The 21,111-nt window shown below is 51.9% G+C and overlaps 6 protein-coding genes across 6 annotated transcripts in view; 4 read left to right on the plus strand and 2 right to left on the minus strand.

Moving 5' to 3' along the window:
• Positions 1-848: 848 nt before the first annotated feature.
• On the minus strand, positions 849-2,944 carry NEUTE1DRAFT_150394 (uncharacterized protein; the record flags this gene model as incomplete). The annotated part of the gene is made up of 8 exons (XM_009858295.1): positions 849-885; positions 947-1,833; positions 1,884-2,052; positions 2,116-2,127; positions 2,185-2,303; positions 2,361-2,455; positions 2,517-2,550; positions 2,661-2,944. The coding sequence occupies 8 exons, from the start codon at positions 2,688-2,690 to the stop codon at positions 876-878; spliced, it is 1,356 nt and encodes a 451-aa protein (XP_009856597.1).
• Positions 2,945-4,293: 1,349 nt separating this feature from the next.
• On the plus strand, positions 4,294-5,768 carry NEUTE1DRAFT_73134 (activator 1 41 kDa subunit; the record flags this gene model as incomplete). The annotated part of the gene is made up of 3 exons (XM_009858296.1): positions 4,294-4,406; positions 4,480-4,558; positions 4,642-5,768. The coding sequence occupies 3 exons, from the start codon at positions 4,294-4,296 to the stop codon at positions 5,611-5,613; spliced, it is 1,164 nt and encodes a 387-aa protein (XP_009856598.1).
• Positions 5,736-7,637, minus strand: NEUTE1DRAFT_91832 (uncharacterized protein; the record flags this gene model as incomplete). Its single annotated transcript, XM_009858297.1, has 3 exons — positions 5,736-7,013; positions 7,065-7,324; positions 7,439-7,637. 3 exons carry the CDS (start codon positions 7,635-7,637, stop codon positions 5,880-5,882), a joined length of 1,593 nt encoding a protein of 530 aa, XP_009856599.1.
• Positions 7,638-8,609: 972 nt separating this feature from the next.
• Positions 8,610-15,431, plus strand: NEUTE1DRAFT_126385 (uncharacterized protein; the record flags this gene model as incomplete). The annotated part of the gene is made up of 1 exon (XM_009858298.1): positions 8,610-15,431. One exon carries the CDS (start codon positions 8,610-8,612, stop codon positions 15,237-15,239), a length of 6,630 nt encoding a protein of 2,209 aa, XP_009856600.1.
• A 1,153-nt stretch (positions 15,432-16,584) lies between these two features.
• On the plus strand, positions 16,585-19,759 carry NEUTE1DRAFT_150398 (uncharacterized protein; the record flags this gene model as incomplete). Its single annotated transcript, XM_009858299.1, has 6 exons — positions 16,585-16,894; positions 17,039-17,534; positions 17,641-17,977; positions 18,044-18,289; positions 18,357-18,932; positions 19,005-19,759. The coding sequence occupies 6 exons, from the start codon at positions 16,663-16,665 to the stop codon at positions 19,038-19,040; spliced, it is 1,923 nt and encodes a 640-aa protein (XP_009856601.1).
• A 1,226-nt stretch (positions 19,760-20,985) lies between these two features.
• The window catches only part of NEUTE1DRAFT_126387 (uncharacterized protein), a gene marked incomplete at both ends in the record, with an annotated part of 4,362 nt that continues 4,236 nt past the window's right edge, over positions 20,986-21,111 (plus strand). Inside the window, one exon of the mRNA XM_009858300.1 lies at positions 20,986-21,039. Within this exon, the coding sequence (XP_009856602.1) occupies positions 20,986-21,039 (54 nt within the window). The remainder of the gene's footprint in view (positions 21,040-21,111) is intronic.

The following is a 21,111-nucleotide window of genomic DNA, read 5'->3' on the forward strand; positions in this document are numbered from 1 at the left end:
GAGGAGGAGGAGGAAGAGGAAGGAGGAAGAGGAGGAGGAGAGGATTTTAGTAAAATCCCGCCGGCTGGCGGTGGGAAGTGGTGATTGTTCCTCTCTCTTTTTTTGTCGGGCATCGTTGTTTGATATCATTGGGTCCTCTTGGCTTCCTTTCAGAGGGGTAGGAGGAGGAGCTTTACTACTCCTTCTTTTCTTCTTCGTTGAGGTTTTTACTACTATTTTATCTACTTAACTATAGGCAGAGCGACCTTTCTGTTTGGCTTCTCGGTTTTCAATTAAAAATTTCTATTCATTCTTCTCCCCGTACGAGCCCTACCTACCTGATTTTTCTTCGGCTGATTCTTCCCGGTGTAAAGCAACGTCTTTTCTCTCTCTCTCTTTCTCTCTCTCCCCCTCTCTCTCACACACGCAGGTTTCCCCCCCTTCAGTTGAATATTTATTTGATATGAAGTGGGAACGGACAATCAAAGCATGAAAGATATCTAAACGACCTATCTACCTGTAACAGATCAAATCTGGAGCTACTCATACGCACCCTCTTCATACCATTCGGCCTGCCCTTGTTCGCTATGCTACAATTCGCTATTATTTTGGAATAAAAGTAACAGCTAGGCTCGTTGTATTTCGCGCTTTAACCGTCAGCCAGACGCAACACCGAATACGCTTTTGCATGCGAAATCATCATGTGTAAAAATCGATCCTGTCTGTTAGACACCTTGTCCCGTCCTTTGAACCCTGGATATTTCCACGCCCTTATTGGTTTACCAACGCCACAGAAAGTTCTTGAGAGAAAGCAGAACCCATGCTAGCCATGCAAAGATGCGCAGATAACTTCAAACACCCCTGGGACTCTTCCAACGCTGCCGTCAACCGTTGTGTTAGAATTCCCTAATTACAATGTTAGCATTTGAAATACTGTTTACTTTAGTCACCAAAAATGGTATCTTACTCCATTGACTGTTGAACAGACCGGCGAAGACGCCGATTGTACATCTTTCGGTCATCGGCTGAGCCCCAGAACAACTTGAACGCCTCGGGGTTGACTAGAGTTCGCGGATCATAAGGGGGACTCTCCTCTTCAAGAGCATCAATGATGGCTTCGAGGTGCGTCCTGACATCCTCACGGCGGTTCTGCGGCGCAAAGTAGCAGGGTGTGCCGTCCGCGGCAATACGATGATGGAAGATCTTGGTTTCGAACCTCGCCCGAGGTTGCTCCTCGGGAAATCGTGCACTGAAGCAAAGCCTGATTCTGAACAGGCCACCGTCCAGGTTCGTCATGGGTTTACCGAAGTATGTCACTAGCCAGACGAAGGGATTGCCGTCTTCGAGTTCGATGCTGTGCGCCAGATCCCTGCGTTTGAAGTGCTCCACAACCTGCTCAAACTGCCTCTGCAGGTTGACGGCGACCGTGGTTTCCTGGGCCTTAGCTTGCAATCCTTCTGCGGCCCATCCCTCGGTCTCGGCGTCGAGGGCTGCCTTAATAACCTTGAGTCTCTTCTCCAGCTCCGTGTAGTTGAATTTACCCTCCATGCCGTTGCCAAGGCTTTCAAAGGGCATTCTGGCGAATGACTGGTTGTCCTTAACCTCTGACTTGCCCTTCTCGACGGCAGCCAAATAGGAGTCGTAATACCAGAGAAATCGTCGCTTGCAAAGGTCTTTGAAAGGCTCGAATGGGACGCTAGATTCCTCGTCAAGGATATCCATGTCGCTCTCTCCTGAGCCCAGTGAAGCGATCTCCCCGCTGACACTTGTTGGCGCAAATGTGCCATCGGGGTTGATGCCTAGGTACTCCTCCAGTCGATGGACGACAGAGATGCGGATCGTCTCGTGGCGAATCTAGGCAGATATTAGCTTACACTTCAACATGGCGCAAAACCTCTAATCACCTTTTGTATGTAATCCTTCTGGTTCTTCTGGTCTTGAGCCTCCTTTGCATCTTCAAAGCCCGGCTCATTTTCGTAGGGGTTCATGGACATTAAGCTTTGGATGGACAATAGAATGGACTCGAGGCCTTGGGCAGCAGACCACTGTTCTCCACGCTCCCCGCGCCATGTTCTGTGCCATGTTAGCCCCGAAACCTGATCGTGCGGATTTTTGTTAGAGGGACAGTGGTTTTACCCCAATATCGATCTGATGTCGGGTTAGCATCGAAACAGTTTTAGTCGAGCCAGGTGACGCTAGACTTACAGGCAGACTTTGCCATTGGCGTAGATATTTGGGTTGAACCGGGTGCGGCCGTCGTTCGTAGTTGTGGCTTGAACCTGAGGTGAACTGCGAGGATAATTCTTATTGAAGACGAAGACAAACTATCGGACAGTCAGCGAGAATCAAATCCCTCCCAGACCATACATAATCATCAGTACCTCGAAGAAGCCGAACTCGTAGGGTGTCTCGTGCGGTCCGATGATCATTGCCTTGACATTGCGAACATCGACATCGCGGCAGGCGACAGCAAGAGCTACCACAGCGTGATGTCAGTCATTGATGAACTGGGCAGGAAACACGATGCACAGGCTTACACAGATCAGAGTCCTTCTGAAGGTCGCTCAGCTCCTATCGTTGACAACAGTCAACTTAGCATATGCCAGTATTGCGGCTCCTGCATGGTGGACATGATTCCTGGTGCCGGGACTGGGAATAATGCGATATGTTGACAAACGAACCTTGGTGATGCGAAATACAGATTGGTCCATGATTTCTGACTTGGAGCTCACCAAGTCTTGGTGAAAGATGGAGGGTGGAATGGACCACTCGAAATCGCGAACGTCGACCCCACGGGCAAAGTAGTAGTAAACAGTAGGCAGTTCGACGGGGACCGTGATTGGGCGACGTGAAGAAAAACAACGGCGGACAAGTCGTGCGAAGTGGTCGATGAAGGAATTACTCTGGAGATTAAATGGCCGGGTAGCTGCCGACAAGGTAGTAAGGCCAAGTCTCTGTTATGCGGATGTTTTGTTGGAGGAATGATGAGTGATGGCTTAAGTTGTATTTTCTGTTTCCCATTCAGGTAGCAGTCGGTGGTTGAGGTGAGAAGTAGCGAGCGAGACGACAACACCAACCTGAGTTCAGGCAAGAAGTGGAAGTGGAAGGTTGAGTGCGGGGCAGGGCAGAGTTCAAACGAAAGGAACTGAGTGAAATGAATCCATGGCAAGCAAGCGATTGGTGCACTCAGTAATGCACAACGTACTATGTAAACTTGCAAGGTAGGTACTGTAGTGTGTAATTACAACCTTTCCAGCGTTGGTCAAACTTGTATTTGCTTTTTTGTTTTTTTCTTCTCAAAGCAATCAATGACAGTCTATCTCTACTTCGAGGTGGCAACCAAAGAACGAAGGATGAAAGCGTCTCTGAATACTTGTACGTGCCGTGTATATTATACGCTGCCGAAGGTATCCTCTTGCGTGCGTAATCAGCATTAATATCAACGAAAGCAACATGGAGGGTTTCCATTCATTCTTTTATTCCACGTACCAGTTCAGGTACTTTTTAGTGTGAAGCAGTGTCAATCAGTCACATCCCGACAACTTGGGGCACCTGGTGGTGGGCTGCTACCATTTTCAAGGGTAGCCGCCCCGCATTTGCAAGTGCAAGATGCAGGTGGGTTGCAGCAACGAAATGCCAGAAGTGGAATACCGTACGAGACTGGAGCTTACAGTGCGATGCCTTACCACACGACGGGGCATAAACATGGAAGACGGAAGCGGGCAGGGTGGTTGATATACCTTTGAGCTTTCATATGTCCCAGCGTTGACGACATCGGAGGTCCATGATTCGAACCCCGTATCCATTATCACTACGTTGTAAAATCAACATGTGTGGTAAAACGGAAATGTATGATTTTCGGGAGAATACAGAAGCAAGCTGGAAAGAGCCCTGGATCCCCGGCTGCCCGGCTCCCCGGTCCCGTCTCCGTGTCCAGTCCGCCCTGTTGTTGGACGTGGAGAAGCTCCAGGCACCGACGGGACAAAACCCAACATTCGGAGCTCTACCCAGGTAGCGGACGGCCCCGGGTGGGAGGGGGCTAGGAGCTAGGGTCTTGTAAGATCCACTTTAATTGAAGCGGCCCCACGAAAGGAAACGCGCCAGACGCGGTCTCTCTTCCTGTGATCGCGTAAAGTGCTGCTTGTTCTACTTTACTATCACCATTCAATTACGAGCTCCCCTCAACAACAGATTGTTGCGACACCTTGATTGACGACAGCGAGACGCTCACCCAGTACCCACGTTCTCTCTTTTTTTTTGACATTCAGTAAAACGTACCTTTCGCAACTTTGCTGGCCAAGATCTATTCCTATCATGGCAAGCTTTTTCGACATTAAGGCCAGGAAGGCGGCCGCTGCAAATGGCACTCCAAACCCGGAAAAACAGACAAAGGAAACTCCCAGGGCGCACCCATGGGTAGAGAAATAGTATGCCATGCAAGAGTGGTCAAATTCAATGCCGGCAGTTCAGCTAGCTAACCTCTGACGACTTCCTCGACAGCCGTCCAAAGACCCTCAGCGATGTTACAGCCCAAGATCACACCATTACCGTCCTCCAAAGGACATTACAGGCTTCCAACGTTTGTCAAACCTGCTTATTTTCCCTCCATGTCTCTCTCAAGTCAAATTTGGCAGCCACTGACCTGTTTCGTCAACCCTCCAGCTCCCACACATGCTCTTCTACGGCCCTCCAGGAACGGGCAAGACCTCGACCATCCTTGCCCTCGCCAAGGAGCTCTACGGCCCCGAACTCATCAAGTCCCGCGTCCTAGAGCTCAACGCCTCCGACGAGCGTGGTATCTCCATCGTTCGCGAAAAGGTCAAAGACTTTGCTCGCATGCAGCTTACCAATCCCTCCGCGGCTTACAAGGCGCGCTACCCATGTCCACCCTTCAAGCTCATCATCCTCGACGAGGCCGACAGCATGACGCAAGATGCTCAGAGCGCACTGCGCCGCACCATGGAGATGTACTCGAAGATCACCCGCTTCTGTCTTATATGCAACTACGTCACTCGCATTATCGATCCGTTGGCGAGTCGTTGCAGCAAGTTTCGGTTCAAGAGCCTCGATCAGGGGAACGCCAAGAAGAGGCTGGAGGAGATTGCGCAGCTCGAGGGTGTCGGGCTAGAAGAGGGAGCTGTCGATGCGCTGATCAAGTGCAGCGAGGGCGATTTGAGAAAGGCGATTACGTATTTGCAGAGTGCGGCGAGGCTAGTCGGTGCCGTGGCAGCTACAGGTAAAGACGGGGAGCAAAAAGAAACCGAAGGCGACGACGAAATGGAAGTGGACGCCAAATTGGTCACGGTCAAGGTCGTGGAGGATATCGCTGGTGTTATCCCGGACGATACCATCCAGAGGTTACTCGAAGCGATGCGGCCCCGCGCTGGGGTGGATACGTACCCTGCGGTTGCCAAGGTGGTCGAGGAGATGGTGGCGGATGGTTGGAGCGCTGGACAGACCATGACGCAGCTCTACCAGGCGGTGGTTTTCGACGAGATGATCCCGGATGTGCAGAAGAATAAGATTGTTATGGTGTTCTCGGAGGTGGATAAGAGGCTGGTGGACGGCGCAGACGAACATCTGTCCGTACTCGACCTGGCGCTACGGATATCGGGTATCATGGCTGGGAGGTAACGGCCAAAGCTTAAAGAGTCTGAAAGGGTACGACAGAAGCAGATGGTTTAAAGATAGGCGACATATCACTGGGTTAGGAGTTTCGGTTTGGGCAACAGAAAATGGCAGGTCATTTACATCGTACTACAAGGTCATATTTTGGCGTTTCTAGTCCTAGACTTCTTTCTTGACAAATGCTTGACAATGGTCTTTTATCCCTGGCACCTCGCCCACCAGTTGTCTTCCGAGGTATTTCCCGTCGCAACACACGATAGTTATGGCTGCCTCTACCCAGACTTCCCTAGTCCTACATCCACATCCACCATATTCCACATGCTCAAACTCCCTCCCTCACGGTGGCCAGTTGTCTCCTTCCCCTTTCTGCCTCCCTCATCGTATCTCGTCCCAAGTCCCGATCCACCAGTTGAATTTGTGATTTTCAGCGATTTCTGCCCCTCGACAAGCCATATATCAGATTCCTCGCCCACCTCATCATCATCATCATCATCATCATCAACATCATTACCCTCCTCCTCTCCGCAAGCCGCTTTAACCGACTGCTGTCGTTGCTGCTGCTGCTGCAACCCACGTCCCAACAACCGATCGGCCTCGCCTAGCATGCGAATTGCTCCCTCCAGCGCTATCTGCCCTTTCTCAATTTTCTCCACTACCACCTCAAAAGTTGCGATCTTGGCTGAGTCGGCGGCTGATACCCACGGGTTGACTAGACGCGATGACATCATGGCGTTGGGGTCATCGTCGTGTTTCTTCTTCTGCACTACTACTGCCGTGGCGTGGGCGGGTATCAACTGGCTTTCTTCCACGAGGTGATCCAGTACCTGGGCGTTTTCCCTCAGCTGCTTGGTGAGGAGGGTGGTTATGTGGGCTTTGTGAGCCATGAGGCCTTTATGTTCGTGAGAGAGGGTGAGGAGGCGGGCGAGGGTTGGGGTGAGGAGGTGGTCTATTATGGGAGCGGGTGTAGGCGCCTCTGCGGCTGCCGCTGCTGCTGCTTGTGTTGAAGATCGCTCAGGAGATGCCGCTGAAGGAGAGGAGGAAAAGGCGGTGATGGCGGGGAAATCGAGGGACGGTAGGGAGCGAAGTTGGGTGGTGACCAGCTCTAGGAGAGCTTTTCGCTTGGAGAGATACTCGGCATATTTTTCTTTGATGCTGGTGAGTTGTTGGTTAAGGAGTTGGGTTTTGTGTGTGAGCTGTTGGTCCCGTTGGACTTGGGAGTCATCTTGTCCGGCCATTTCTCCTCCTCCGTCTCTTATCTCTCCGGATGCTTTCCCTAGCTCGGTCTCGACCCAGTTGATCAGCTCAGTACGAGTGGCATTCAATGCTTGAAGCTTTGCTTTTGGGTTGATTTCTTCCGGCTGCACGGCGAAGGAGTGGGATTTTGCGTTCTCGAGGAGGGTCTCTTCCTGTTTAAGTGATAGTTTCGTTTCGAAAGTACGGTGCTCGAGTGTCTCTACGAGGTCCTCGAGCCGAACACTGCTAGATGCGGTGATGTTCTCCGACGTTTCCTCGAGCGCTAGAGAGTTGATAATCTCGGTTGGAACCTCAGGTAGCGGTCTGCAAACTCTGAAAAGTTTCTGGTGGTCTAGGAAATCCGGTGATGCTGCCGGCTTCTGTCTCAAGAGGTCGAGGTTCTTCTTGACTACTAACAGTTTTTCTTGCTTCTTTTGTACCTTGAGATTGGTAAGATGGTTGAGAAGGTAGTTAGACTGAATTCCTGTTGGTTTAGGGATAGAAGCCTCATGATGACTGCACTTTTGTGAGAGTGTGTGGTATTCTTTGCGGGCTTTGATATTCGCGCGTAATGCTTCGAGGAATTCTCTATACAGACCTCTAGTATCTTGTGAGTAGGGAGGTACTTCACTTGACTCGGTGAGGGACAACGGTTCTGTTAGCGTTGCTCCGTCTTTCAAGCCCGAACTGAGGTGAAGTGTCAAGATCCGTCTGATATGGGCGGCTTCCTCGCGAGGCCTGGTGTATGGTTGCAGCACCTTCTGAACAGCTTCTAGCGTTTCTTGGAAGGAATCCATCGTGTAGATAATTTCAACTTGCCCTCTCAGTCAGCATTGGTTTCTTTTCATACCAAGGCATAAGACAGCTCATTGGTCAAATTGTAAACGACTGAGGCTGTGATCATCGACGAGCTCAGCCCGATGTGAGCAGGACGGACATAAGAGAGCGTGGTATGAACCAGAGGTATCTCAGTTTCCAGCATTGAAGTGAATGTTCAAATAGCTCGTGAAGTAACACGATTCGTCCCTCTTGGTGGGATGTAAAAGAAGTATCGTAGAAGTCGGAGCCCATGGATCAGACTTCTGCCATCTCGAGTTGCTCGATGGGTTGAGATCGTGTTGATGATTGTGCCTACCACCTCTAGGATGTTTGTTAGTGCATCTTTACCGACCTCTACACACTCCACGGGGTGTCCGCCCATGCACTAACACCGCCCTGACAGCAAGGTCAAGCTCCAGCTAGCTGTTCAGTGTGTTTACGTGCTGTCCAGGCAGCCAATGAGAGTCGACGACGGCAGCATTGCATAAAAATTTCCAGCCGTCATGACTGGAGCCACACCTATCTCTGCACCGCTTGCCACCCCTACCAAGCAAGCCAAGTTCCTGCTGGCTGGCAAGAACCACGCCTCTGGCTCAACCTTTCCAAACGCCAAACTCCAACCTTCCTTTCGCGACAACCGCGACAGACTTCTGTCGGAAACCCATCGTCTCTGTTTCCGCCCGACCCCAGATTCTTGATCTACCCATCGATGCGACCGGCGAAATACTACTTATCAGCCAGCAAAACCAACGCTTGGTTCGGGCTGGGCTCGGGCTAATTTATCGCCACCGCGTGCACGCAAGAACAAGCACATTTTATCCCCAACCGAAGACGGACGGAGTTGAAGATATCACCAGATCGAGACTTTTCATCCGCTACGACTTCTATTTCGATCTCGACGAATCCCTCAAAACATCTCATAGATTTCTTTTTTTCACCCAGCTGGCAAGATGACGGACCACCACCGCGATGTGTCGCAATACAAATACTCGGCCATGTCCAACCTGGTTCTCCAGGCGGACCGTCGTTTCGTCACGAGGCGTACCGATGAGGCCACGGGAGACCCCGAGTCCCTAGCCGGGCGTCTGTCCATCAAAGATATGGGCTCCAGAGTTGCTCGCGACTCAGCACCAAAGCCCAAGAAGGCGGGCGCCATGCCCGACGTCGAGCGGGGCAGTCTAAGGGAAGGCGCTGATATCCTGCAACGAGAAAAGAAGAAGGGCAAACTCGAGTCCGCTACAAGAGGTGGAGGTATCCTTACTGGCGCCGACGCGCTTATTGAAGGTCTCCGCTACCGCCCTCGAACGCAGCCGACGCGCGATGCCTTCAACCTTATCCTTACCATTGTCGCCGAGCACTTGGGCGACGTGCCCCATGAGGTCGTTCGCAGTGCTGCTGACGCGGTCCTCGAGTATCTCAAGGATGACGACCTGAAGGATTTTGACAAGAAGAAGGAGGTTGATGATATTCTTGGGGTCTCGATGGGGCCCAAGCAGTTTAACGAGCTCATAAATCTCGGCAAAAAGATCACGGATTACGACGCTCAAGATGAAGACGAGGATGCGGGCGATGCTAGGCAAGAAGGCGACGACGAGATTGACGGTCGCCAGGGCGTTGCGGTCAACTTCGAGAACGATGAAGATGATGATGGCATGGTTGATGTTGTTCGGGACGAATCTTCCGATGAGGAGGATTTTGCGGAGGATGAAGAGCTGCCTGACAGCAACGAGGTGGTCGATGGTGAAGGAGGTCAGGAGGAGGTGGTCGAAGATATTCTAAACGGCGAGGCCATGGTCATCGAATCAGCGCCGGAAGGGAAGAAAAGCGGGTCTGACGACAATTCGATCCCAGCCAGAGATATCGATGCGTTCTGGTTACAACGCCAGATTGGCCGGCTATATCCCGACGCACATATCCAGCATGACAAGACAATGTCTGCGCTCAAGACTCTTTCCGGCGAGCCCGATGAGCCAGGTGGTGAAGAAAAGCAGCTCCGCGACATCGAAAACGACTTGATGGAGCTTTTTGATTACGAACACCACGAGCTTGTGCAAAAACTCATTGCTAACCGGGAGAAGGTCGTATGGCTTACTCGGCTGGCCAGAGCTGAGAATGAGGAGGAGAAAAATACGATCAAGCGGGAGATGGCTTCTGAGGGTCTGCGTTGGATTCTTGACGAGCTGGAAGGCAAGACCGACGGCGGCCAGAAGAAGATCAAGATGGAAATCAAGATGGACATTGACTCGGGAGCATTTGCTGATAAGGAAGGCCAAAAGCCTGAGCGTCCCGAGGGACAGCTGGTCGGTGGTCTGCAGCCACGCAAGTTAATAAACCTGGAGAACCTCATATTCGATCAGGGTAACCACCTTATGACCAATCCCAAAGTACGACTTCCCGAGGGCTCGACAAAGCGCACCTTCAAGGGCTATGAAGAAATTCATGTGCCCCCACCAAAGAAGCGCAACGACCCCAGCGACGCCCATGTCCCGATTTCTGAAATGCCTGAGTGGGCCCAGATACCTTTCAGCACGGCCAAGTCGTTAAACAAGATTCAGTCAAAGTGCTATCCTACTGCCTTTGGTGACGATGGAAACATGCTTGTCTGTGCTCCGACGGGCTCTGGCAAGACTAACGTGGCGATGCTTACCATCCTTCGTGAGATCGGGAAACATAGAAACGAAGCCGGCGAGATCGACCTGGACGCCTTCAAGATCGTCTATATCGCGCCCTTGAAAGCCCTTGTTCAAGAACAGGTCGGCAACTTCGGAAAGCGTCTTGAACCATTCGGTATCAGGGTGGCCGAACTCACTGGCGATCGGCAACTCACTAAGCAACAGATCTCGGAAACACAGATTATCGTTACGACCCCCGAAAAATGGGATGTCATCACGAGAAAGGCTACTGATCTCTCCTACACCAACTTGGTCCGCCTGATTATTATTGACGAGATCCATCTCCTTCACGATGACCGTGGTCCTGTGCTTGAAAGCATCGTCGCCAGAACCATCCGCAAGACAGAGCAGACCGGTGAGCCTGTTCGCATTGTGGGCTTATCTGCCACTCTGCCCAACTACCGCGACGTAGCGAGCTTCCTCCGTGTGGATACGAACACCGGGCTCTTCCATTTCGATGGTACCTTCCGCCCTTGCCCCCTCCGTCAGGAGTTTATCGGCGTCACGGACAGAAAGGCCATCAAGCAGTTGAAGACTATGAATGATATCACCTACCACAAGGTCTTGGAACACGTAGGACAGAATCGCAATCAAATGCTCATTTTCGTCCATTCCCGAAAGGAAACGGCAAAGACCGCCAGGTACATCAGGGACAAGGCTTTGGAAATGGACACCATCAACCAGATCTTGAAGCACGACGCCGGAACCCGTGAAGTCCTGAGCGAAGCCTCCAACTCTGTCAACAACACCGATCTGAAGGATATCTTGCCCTATGGCTTCGGTATCCATCATGCTGGTATGAGTCGTGCCGATCGTACCGATGTCGAAGATTTGTTTGCCAGTGGCCATATCCAGGTTCTTGTGTGCACAGCCACTCTTGCTTGGGGTGTCAACCTTCCAGCCCATACCGTCATCATCAAGGGCACGCAAGTGTACTCGCCTGAAAAAGGTAGCTGGGTTGAGCTCAGTCCTCAGGATGTGCTGCAGATGCTTGGTCGTGCCGGTCGTCCTCAGTTCGACACCTATGGTGAAGGTATTATCATCACCACCCAGGGAGAGATGCAGTATTACCTTTCGCTCCTTAACCAGCAGTTACCCATTGAAAGTCAATTTGCTAGCAAGTTGGTTGATAACCTCAATGCTGAAATCGTGCTGGGCAATGTCAGAAGCCGTGACGAAGGTGTAGAGTGGCTTGGCTATACCTACCTCTTTGTTCGTATGCTTCGCTCTCCTGGTCTTTACCAAGTCGGGGCAGAGTACGAGGATGATGAAGCTTTGGAGCAAAAACGTGTCGACCTAATACATTCCGCTGCTACTGTGCTGAAAAAGTCAAATCTGATCAAGTACGACGAGAAGACCGGAAAGCTTCAGTCCACTGAACTTGGCCGCATCGCCTCGCACTACTACATCAGCTATGGCTCGATGGATACCTACAACAAGTTGATCCAACCCTCTATCACCGATGTCGAACTCTTCCGAGTATTCGCCCAGAGCGCCGAATTCAAGTACATTCCCGTTCGGCAAGAAGAAAAGCTGGAATTGGCTAAGCTCCTAGCAAAGGTACCCATTCCGGTCAAGGAGAGCATTGAGGAGCCTACCGCAAAAATCAACGTGTTGTTACAGGCGTTCATCTCTCGTCTGAAGCTGGAGGGTCTCGCCCTCATGGCTGACATGGTCTACGTTACGCAATCTGCTGGTCGTATTCTTCGGGCTATCTTTGAAATCACGATAAAGAAGGGATGGGCATCAGTTGCTAAGCTGGCCCTAAACCTGTGCAAGATGGCCGAGAAGAGGATGTGGCCAACAATGTCGCCGCTGAGACAGTTCCCCAACTGTCCTGTTGAGATTATCAGGAAGGCTGAAAGGATCGACGTGCCCTTTTCCAGCTACTTTGATCTGGACCCTCCTCGGATGGGCGAGCTTCTCGGACTACCCAAGGCGGGCAAGACTGTTTGCAGCCTGGTGGCCAAGTTCCCCCGCGTCGAGGTACAAGCCCAGGTGCAGCCCATGACAAGGTCGATGCTGCGCATTGAGCTTGCGATCACGCCAAACTTCGAATGGGATGCCGATATCCATGGCCTCTCCGAGAGCTTTTGGATTATCGTAGAAGACTGCGATGGGGAAGACATTCTTTTCCATGATCAGTTCATCCTGCGCAAGGACTACGCGGAGTCCGAGTCCAACGAACACATTGTTGAATTCACTGTACCCATTACTGAGCCCATGCCCCCCAACTATTTTATCTCCGTCATTTCCGACAGGTGGATGCATTCCGAGACACGTCTGCCCGTGTCGTTCAGGAAACTCATTCTCCCAGAGAGATTCCCTCCTCACACCGAACTGCTTGACCTGCAACCACTACCGGTCAATGCCTTGAAGGCCAAGGACTATTCCGCGCTGTATCTTGATTGGCAACAATTCAACAAGGTGCAAACACAGACTTTCAAGTCCCTGTACGAAACCGACAACAACGTCCTCATCTGCTCACCAACGGGCAGTGGCAAGACTGTTTGCGCCGAGTTTGCTTTGCTGCGCCACTGGGCTAAGAAGGAACACGGCCGGGCCGTCTACATCGCACCTTTCCAGGAACTCGTAGATCTGCGATTCCAGGACTGGCAGAAGCGGTTTGCCAACCTCCGCGGCGGCAAGGACATTGTGAAGCTTACAGGAGAGACGACCACTGATCTTAGGCTCCTGGAGCAAGGCGACCTCATCATGGCTACACCGCTGCAGTGGGACGTCCTGTCGCGGCAGTGGAAGAGGAGGAAGAACGTTCAGACGGTAGAGCTTTTCATCGCTGACGAGCTGCACTTGCTTGGTGGCCAGATGGGCTACGTCTACGAGATCATCGTCTCGCGGATGCACTATATCAGGACCCAAACGGAGTTACCGCTAAGGATTGTCGGCCTCAGTGTGTCTCTTGCCAATGCTCGTGATGTTGGCGAATGGATCGACGCAAAAAAGCACGACATTTACAACTTCAGCCCGCATGTGCGACCTATTCCATTGGAGTTGCACATCCAGTCATACTCCATCCCCCACTTTCCGTCTCTCATGCTGGCGATGGCAAAGCCTACTTATCTGGCCGTTACTCAGCTTTCTCCCGACCAGCCTGCTCTCATCTTCGTACCCAGCCGGAAGCAAACAAGAGCCACGGCACGAGATATCCTCACCGCCTGCTTGGCTGACGATGATGAAGATCGTTTCCTTCATGTTGACGTTGAGCAGATCCAAAAGCTCCTTGATCGCGTTCAAGAAGCGGCATTGGCTGAGGCCCTCAAGCACGGTGTTGGTTACTACCACGAAGCCCTGAGTCTCAATGACAAGCGCATCGTCAAGCATCTCTATAACAACGGCGCCATCCAGGTGCTGATCGCCTCTCGCGATGTGTGCTGGGAGCTTGATTGCACTGCTCATCTGGTAGTTGTTATGGGCACCCAGTATTTCGAGGGCAGGGAGCACCGCTATGTTGATTATCCCCTGAGCGAGGTTTTGCAAATGTTTGGCAAGGCCCTCCAGCAGAATAAGGCTGGGCGTGGTTGCGGTGTCTTGATGGTTCCTGCGGTCAAGCGGGAGTATTACAAGAAGTTCTTCAACGAAGCCCTCCCTGTCGAGTCTCATCTGCACAATTTCCTCCACGATGCCTTTGTGACAGAAATCAGCACCAAGATGATCGAGTCAGGTGAAGATGCCATCAACTGGGCTACTTTTACTTACTTCTACCGCCGCCTGCTCGCCAACCCAAGCTACTACAGTTTGACAGACCCTACGCACGACGGTCTCAGCCAGTATCTCTCCGACATGGTTGAGGCTACCTTGAAGGATCTGGCCGAGTCCAAGATCATCGACTTCGATGAGGATGACGGCACCGTTGCTCCTCAGAACGCTGCCATGATTGCTGCTTACTACAACATCTCGTACATTACGATGCAAACCTTCCTTCTTTCGCTGACGGCAAAGACAAAGCTGAAGGGTATCCTCGAGATCGTGACGTCGGCTACCGAGTTTGAAGCGATTCAGATCAGAAGACATGAAGAAGTCATTCTGCGTCGCATTTACGAGAGTGTCCCCGTAAAGATGGCCGAGCCTGTCTTTGATTCACCGCATTTCAAGGCCTTCGTTCTCTTGCAGGCCCACTTCTCCAGGATGAACCTCCCCATCGATCTCGCAAAGGATCAAGAGGTCATCCTCACCAAGGTGCTCAGCCTGCTGAGCGCTACTGTTGACATTCTCTCGTCGGATGGTCACCTCAACGCCATGAACGCCATGGAAATGTCCCAGATGGTGGTGCAAGCGATGTGGGATCGGGATAGCCCGCTCAAGCAGATTCCCAACTTCACAACGGAGGTCATCAAAACGGCCAACAAGTACGGTATCCGGGACATCTTTGACTTTATGGAGAAGATGAACCCCGAGGAGAACGCCGACTACGCCTCTCTGGTCAGGGACCTTGGTCTGTCCCAGGCCCAGCTCGCCCAGGCTGCCGAATTCACCAACAACAAGTACCCCGACGTCTCGTTGGAGTTCGAGCTTGAAGACAAGGACAACATCCGGGCGAACGAGCCTGCATACCTCAAGATCAACATTGAGCGCGAGGTTGATGAGGACGAGGAGTTTGATCCTACGGTGCACGCTCCGTTTTACCCTGGCAAGAAGACGGAGAATTGGTGGTTGGTGGTTGGCGAGGAGAGCTCCAAGACTCTGCTGGCGATCAAGCGGGTCACCATTGGCAAGAAGCTCAACGTCAGGCTGGAGTTTACGGTGCCTACGCCTGGTCGCCACGACCTGAAGCTAATGTTGATGAGCGACAGCTATGTCGGTGTTGATCAGGATCCGGCGTTCTCGGTCATGGTGGAGGAGGGAATGGACGTTGATGAGAGCGACGAGGAGGAGGAAGAGGAGGAGTAGGAGGAGGAGGTGGTTTGGTGGACAAGTGATAGGGAATGGAGACTGATTAGGTGTTTATGTATGGTAATGCAAGGCAAGTGCTGACAACCCATCTACCTGGCAATTGAGGCGGTACGGTATATGTGGATGTGTATGACACAGGGAAAAAAACGCAGTAGTTCAACGAGAATGTATCATCTTCGGTTACCTAGCAACCCTCCTCGCCCATCGGTTCGCGGATACATGTGCCGGGTGGTTTTGGCACGCCTAGTGGTGCTTAGGGTGTCAGCTTCAGGCCCAAGTCTGGAGTGGTGCGGGGTTTCACGACCGCTGCGTGAGAGTGTCGGGAGAGGCCTGTCTGGGAATGGTTGGGGCTGGGCTGGGATGGGGGTTCCGGGTTGTGGATGGATGGAAAGGGGAATGAGAGATGACGATCTGGAGACAGCAGTTCAACTGTGGATTCATGGCTGGCTGGGTCAACCCGGATGGGCAGCAACTATAGGGCTCACTCAGTCAGGTCGCGGTGGACGATGGTTGTTGGCATCGAGTCGTGGGATCTTGATGGATATCTGGCCTGATGATGCATGAGGAGGTGGCGGGTGGAAACATGGGTTCTTGTATACGTCTATATCTCTCCTCTCCGTACGTAGTGTACATGCTGACTGGGTAAGGGTGGTGGTGATGACGGAGCGAGCAAAGGCAGAGTGTCATTCGTCCGACCAGGTAGAGCCGATGGCATTCATTGCCAATCCCTCCATACAGCGCGCCCAGCTCCGTTCGGCTCCTTGCTCCTCCCGCGGACAAGCCGCAAGACATCACTAGAGTTCCATAGAAGGCAGGCGACGCTCGGACCAAGTCTGGCTCACCTTCAAATAATTTCTCTCTTTCGCGAAGACAGAAGAAACAAGGACTTGTTAACTGCAAAGCTTCCCTTCGACTACTTTCCCTTCCCGCCCAGTAGTACGGATCCTCTCCATTGTCCAAGCTTCTGCGCATTGTGACCCGCCCCGTCCTCCCATCATCTGTCCACGGTTGCCGTTGCCCATCCATCATCATCACCATCATCATCATCAACCTGCAACTCGACAGCATCAGTGCTACCTCTACCTTGGGAAGCTTATCGCATCATCAACAAAAAGTCACGCGCGCGTTGACGTAGATAGCCACCAACGAGCCGACAAGCTTTCGGTAGCCTCGACCCGCCATCCATCCATCCAATTCTCCACGCGCAATCACGCGTCGTGTCCCTTTTCTGTCTTTTTTATTTTTTTTATCTTTTTTTCTTGTTTCTTTCCACCTCCCGACCGGAATCAGCATCTGATTGGAATCCGACTTCGACCATCGCGGCATCCATCACCCACGGCCCGTTGATACTAGCTCTCTGACATCACGTCGCCACCCGCTGCAACCCGGATTAGTACCATCACCCACCCCATCACATACCATGTCTGACGACTCCACGACCAACGCGCCGGCTGCTGCGGCCGCGTCGCCAACACCCGCTGCTGAGAAGGAGGCCGTGCCTGCACCTGCGACTACCCAAGCCGGCGAGGCAAAGAAGGAGGAACCTGCCGCTGCCAACGCCGCCGAGGAGAAGGCGGCCAGTGCTAGTGAGACTGCTGCGCCTGCGCCTAGCGAAGCGCCAGCCGAACAAGAGTCGGACAAGGCTGCCCGAGGTATCTAGAATCCACCACCATTCACCTGCCCGGCCACCCAGGAGGCAACCATTCACCACCCATCATCCGTCATCCATCTATCCGCCCACCCGCAATCATCCCTTCAGAGCATCTTAGCTAATTATAACCTTCTCCTCTCATTAGACACCGAGGACAAGCCCGTCGACAAGTCCGACGACAAGGTCACAGATAAGCCCGAACAAGACCAAACAGAAAAGTCCGACGTTGAAATGGCCGATGCTAGTGCCGCTCAGACTCCCGCTCCCGAGTCGGCAGCGCAAACTCAGCAGACCGACGATGCCAGTCCTGCTGCTTCCGCGGCCGCCACGTCCAAGAGCAAGTCTTCGAGCAGTCGTCGCAAGTCCGTCGGCGGTGGCTCTAAGCCCAGCAAGAAGGCTGGCAAGACGAAGCAGCTCCATCTCGACGCGCAGCCTGGCGACCACTACTACGTCAAGCTGAAGGGCTTCCCCCAATGGCCAGTTATCATCTGCGATGAGGACATGCTTCCCCAGTCGCTCATCAAGTCGCGACCCGTCTCCGCCATGCGTCCTGATGGCACCTACCGCGAAGACTTTGCCGATGGCGGCAAGAGGGCACACGACCGTACTTATCCAGTCATGTATCTTCACACCAACGAATTGTAAGTTTTTTGGACGAGCAGTCGCGTCGCGAACCTGCTTGTGTGCTCCATCTAGCCGTCATTCCGGGTTCCTAGCTAACTAGACTGATCTTACTTCGAACGATAGCGGCTGGGTGGTCAACACAGAGCTTATCGAGCTCGATCCTACAGCCATCAAGGATATGAAGATGGACAAGATGCGCAAGGACCTTGCAGCTGCGCACCACTTGGCTGCCGAGTCCCACCCTTTGTCTTTCTACAAGGAGGTTCTGCAGCGGTTCCAGGAGGAGCTGATTGAGCAGGAGAAGGCCAAGGCTGCCAAGGCTGCCGCCACTCCCAAGGGAAAGAAGTCCAAGACCGCTCCCAGCGAGGATGAGGACGTTGAGATGGCCGATGCGAGCGACGAGCAGCCCCAGACCGACAAGAAGAAGGCAAAGAAGAGAAAGGCAGAGGAGCCGGTAGAGGTGAGCCGCAGTTGCGTCTGGGCAAGAAGTGGCTAACATGCGCTAACTAATTTGATACGGAAACAGGAAACTCCTCAGCGGTCAGAGTCGGTCAAGAAGCCCAAGATAAAGTTGACAACTAATTCGACCGCCAAGACCGCCAACGGTGCCGCGGCTACCCCCAAGACTGCTAAGCCCGCAGCGGAAGCGAAGGCCTCGAAGGCTAAGCCGGCCAAGAAGACTAAGGAGACGGAGGAGAAGAAGGGCGAGAAGGAAGCCGCTACTCCCAAGGAGCAAGAATTGACGCCCGAGGAGAAACATACTCGCAAGGAGGTATGTTGATGCACGAGAAACTCGAGTTTAAGGAGTGCTAATTGCTGACTTGCCATGGCTTCAACAGCGTGAGGTGTTGTTCCTCCGTCATAAGCTTCAAAAGGGCCTGCTCACCAGAGACCAGGAACCCAAGCCCGAAGAGATGAAGGTCATGTCTGAGTTCTTGACCAAGCTGGAAGCGTTCCCAGATCTTGAAGTTAGCATCATCAGGGCCACAAAGATCAACAAGGTGCTCAAGGCTATCCTTAAGCTCGAGAACATCCCCAAGGAAGAGGAGTTCAAGTTTAAGCCTCGCTCGCAAACACTGTTGGACAAATGGAACAAGCTTCTTGCCGGCGAAGCTGCCTCCGCGCCCGCCCCCTCAGCTGATAAGGAGGCCACCACTAATGGCGTCAACGGGAAGGCGAAGGAGGCCGAGAAGGAGGCCAAGGAGAACGGCAGCAAGACCAACGGCGCCAAGGGCAAGAACGAGGAGCCGTCCACGTCTGATAAGGCTGAGGAGACCCCCAAGGACAAGGATGGCGACTCCAAGATGGAGGAGGCCGATGCGAAGGCCGAGGAGAAGGCCGAGAAGAAGGACATGGAAGAGAAGACCGAGAAGAAGGATGCGGAGGAGAAGACTGAGAAGGCAGAGACCGAAGAGGTATGTTGCATCAGTCCCCAGACTGCACAAGTCACTTGACATGAAGACACAAGCTAATGAAAGGCAATGCAGACTAAGTCTTCTGAGATGGCGGAGGCTGCTGCCTGAGGAGGGCACGGGCTCAGTACTCCCGAGCAGCCTGTACAACTTGGGTTGAGAGGACAGCCGATTCCATGTCGCCAGTGCCGAACGAGCAAGCGAAAGTGTGTCCGGCAACCCTCCAATGGCGGTCGATGCGATCGCTGTATACAAGACTCTCTCGAGTGTCTCCCGTGTTCCTGACGAATGCGTAAAGGCCAGGAAACAAACAAGTTTTGTGTTTGTCTGCGTCCGAACTGACGATAAGGACTTGTGCGGAACTGTTTTATAGTCACCGCTTTGAATATGCTATTGAGTGGAAGGCTCTAGGAAATACGGAAATTCTCAGAGAAGGCGAAAAAGTGGCGCATTGATGTTCCTTTTCTTGGACTTAGATATGGAAGTGCCGAATGAGGATTTCGGTCATAGTTATGTGGAAGGGGAAGAGTCAGCGAAAGAACGAAGATGTTTCTGTATAACTAGTTGGTGGTGGTTTTGCATTTCCTTCTTCCCTTTTGGTTCCGTTTGGTGTCTATCTGTCCATCTGTTCGTCTTTTGGTCTCTCGCGCAACATATTCATATTCAACCATTGGTCATCAAATCACTATCTAGGGGTGTTATTGTTTTGCTGTTGTTCTTGTGGGGTTTGTTGGCTTTCACGAGATACATGCATGCCTTTTCCTAGGTATTCAGGCCGTACAGGATTCTTCCTCAGGGTTCTCACTGGCTTCTCTTTTGCATTCATCCGTCTTGTTGTTACAAATATCTGGAAACACGAAGATCAGCAAAGGGGATTCCAAAGGGGGAAGGAAAAGCCAAGTTATTTCAACGAGGTGGATTGGAAGAAGAGAACGCCGAAATGATGAGTATAAACAGGCACTTCAACGATCATGATGATTTGGTTATTTTCATGTATTTCCATCAGGGTCTTATTCTTGGGCAATTGCCTACAGGAGAAGAAGAAGAAAAATAAGGAGGAGGAGGAAGAGGAAGACGTCTCGAGATGACAAACAAAGTTAGTCCTTTGAGCTTGTGGTCCTTTGCTTTCGTGTTTCTACTTTGGGACTGGCTGTATGCTTCGCTCCTTTACTAAAGCAGACAGATCTGGTGCTAAACGGCAAATTGGTTGGACCACGTAAGATGGGGTGCGCTTCTTCGGTTGAAGGGTGATGATCCGATGGAGAGGCTGGTTATGATGACAAGACTTGCGAGGGTATAGCTGAGATTACATGTTTAATGAAATGAAATGTCCATACCAACTGAGTTGACAATAAATGTTTGATGAGAGCGCTCTTTGAGGCTGTTGCTGGGTGAATGGGAATGATTCCGTTGTGATTTGATGACGGCAAGATCTCAAGTACTCGCGCAATCAAGTAGTCAAGTAGTCATCGTGATTCACTCGTTCACTTTTTTTTTTTTTTTTTTTTTTTTTTTGGGAATCAGGTATGATGTGAACAGATGGACGAACAATACCTAGGAAGTTCACGAAGGACGGCCCGGGGGCGAATCGCTGGGTAATCCACAGGGGCTATTAACGAATCTCTACAAACTAAAGTTGGAGTGTTAGTGGCGCAGGAGGTGCTGTGGCTTGCACCTTTAGCGCTGCTCCTCCCAAGCTCCAGCAGTGAGTGTCCTGAGATCATGGCCAGGGACGTGAATGGACGAGGGAGCTTCCATGTTTGAGACGCGTTCCTTCAAAATATTGACGACGCCGTTTCATGGACAAAACATCCCTGAACTTGATGTTGAATTAGTTCCCGTCTCTTTACGATTCCGTTAACGGCTACACAGGAAGATGTCGAGTACTTTCCATTAGTATCTAACTAACTACCTGAAAGCCGTACGGGGATCGATAAGTGTCCAAACATTTCAACTTTCTTTTAACCCTTGAATCCATTTACATTTCTTACACCTTGCGCTTCCCTGAAAAATACCCGATTTCTGGTAATCAGCCAAGGTAACCTCACCATTCAAGATGGCAGAAACACACGACGAAACCCCAGTTTTCTCTGAGGAGGATGACCACCGAGTATGTTTACGTTTTTATGCCCCCATTGTTTCACAATTTGCCCCGAACGCGGTTCTTCACAGCAGCCCTACT

The sequence above is a fragment of the Neurospora tetrasperma genome (genome assembly GCF_000213175.1).
Source record: "Neurospora tetrasperma FGSC 2508 unplaced genomic scaffold NEUTE1scaffold_81, whole genome shotgun sequence".
NCBI classification, from domain to species: domain Eukaryota; kingdom Fungi; phylum Ascomycota; class Sordariomycetes; order Sordariales; family Sordariaceae; genus Neurospora; species Neurospora tetrasperma.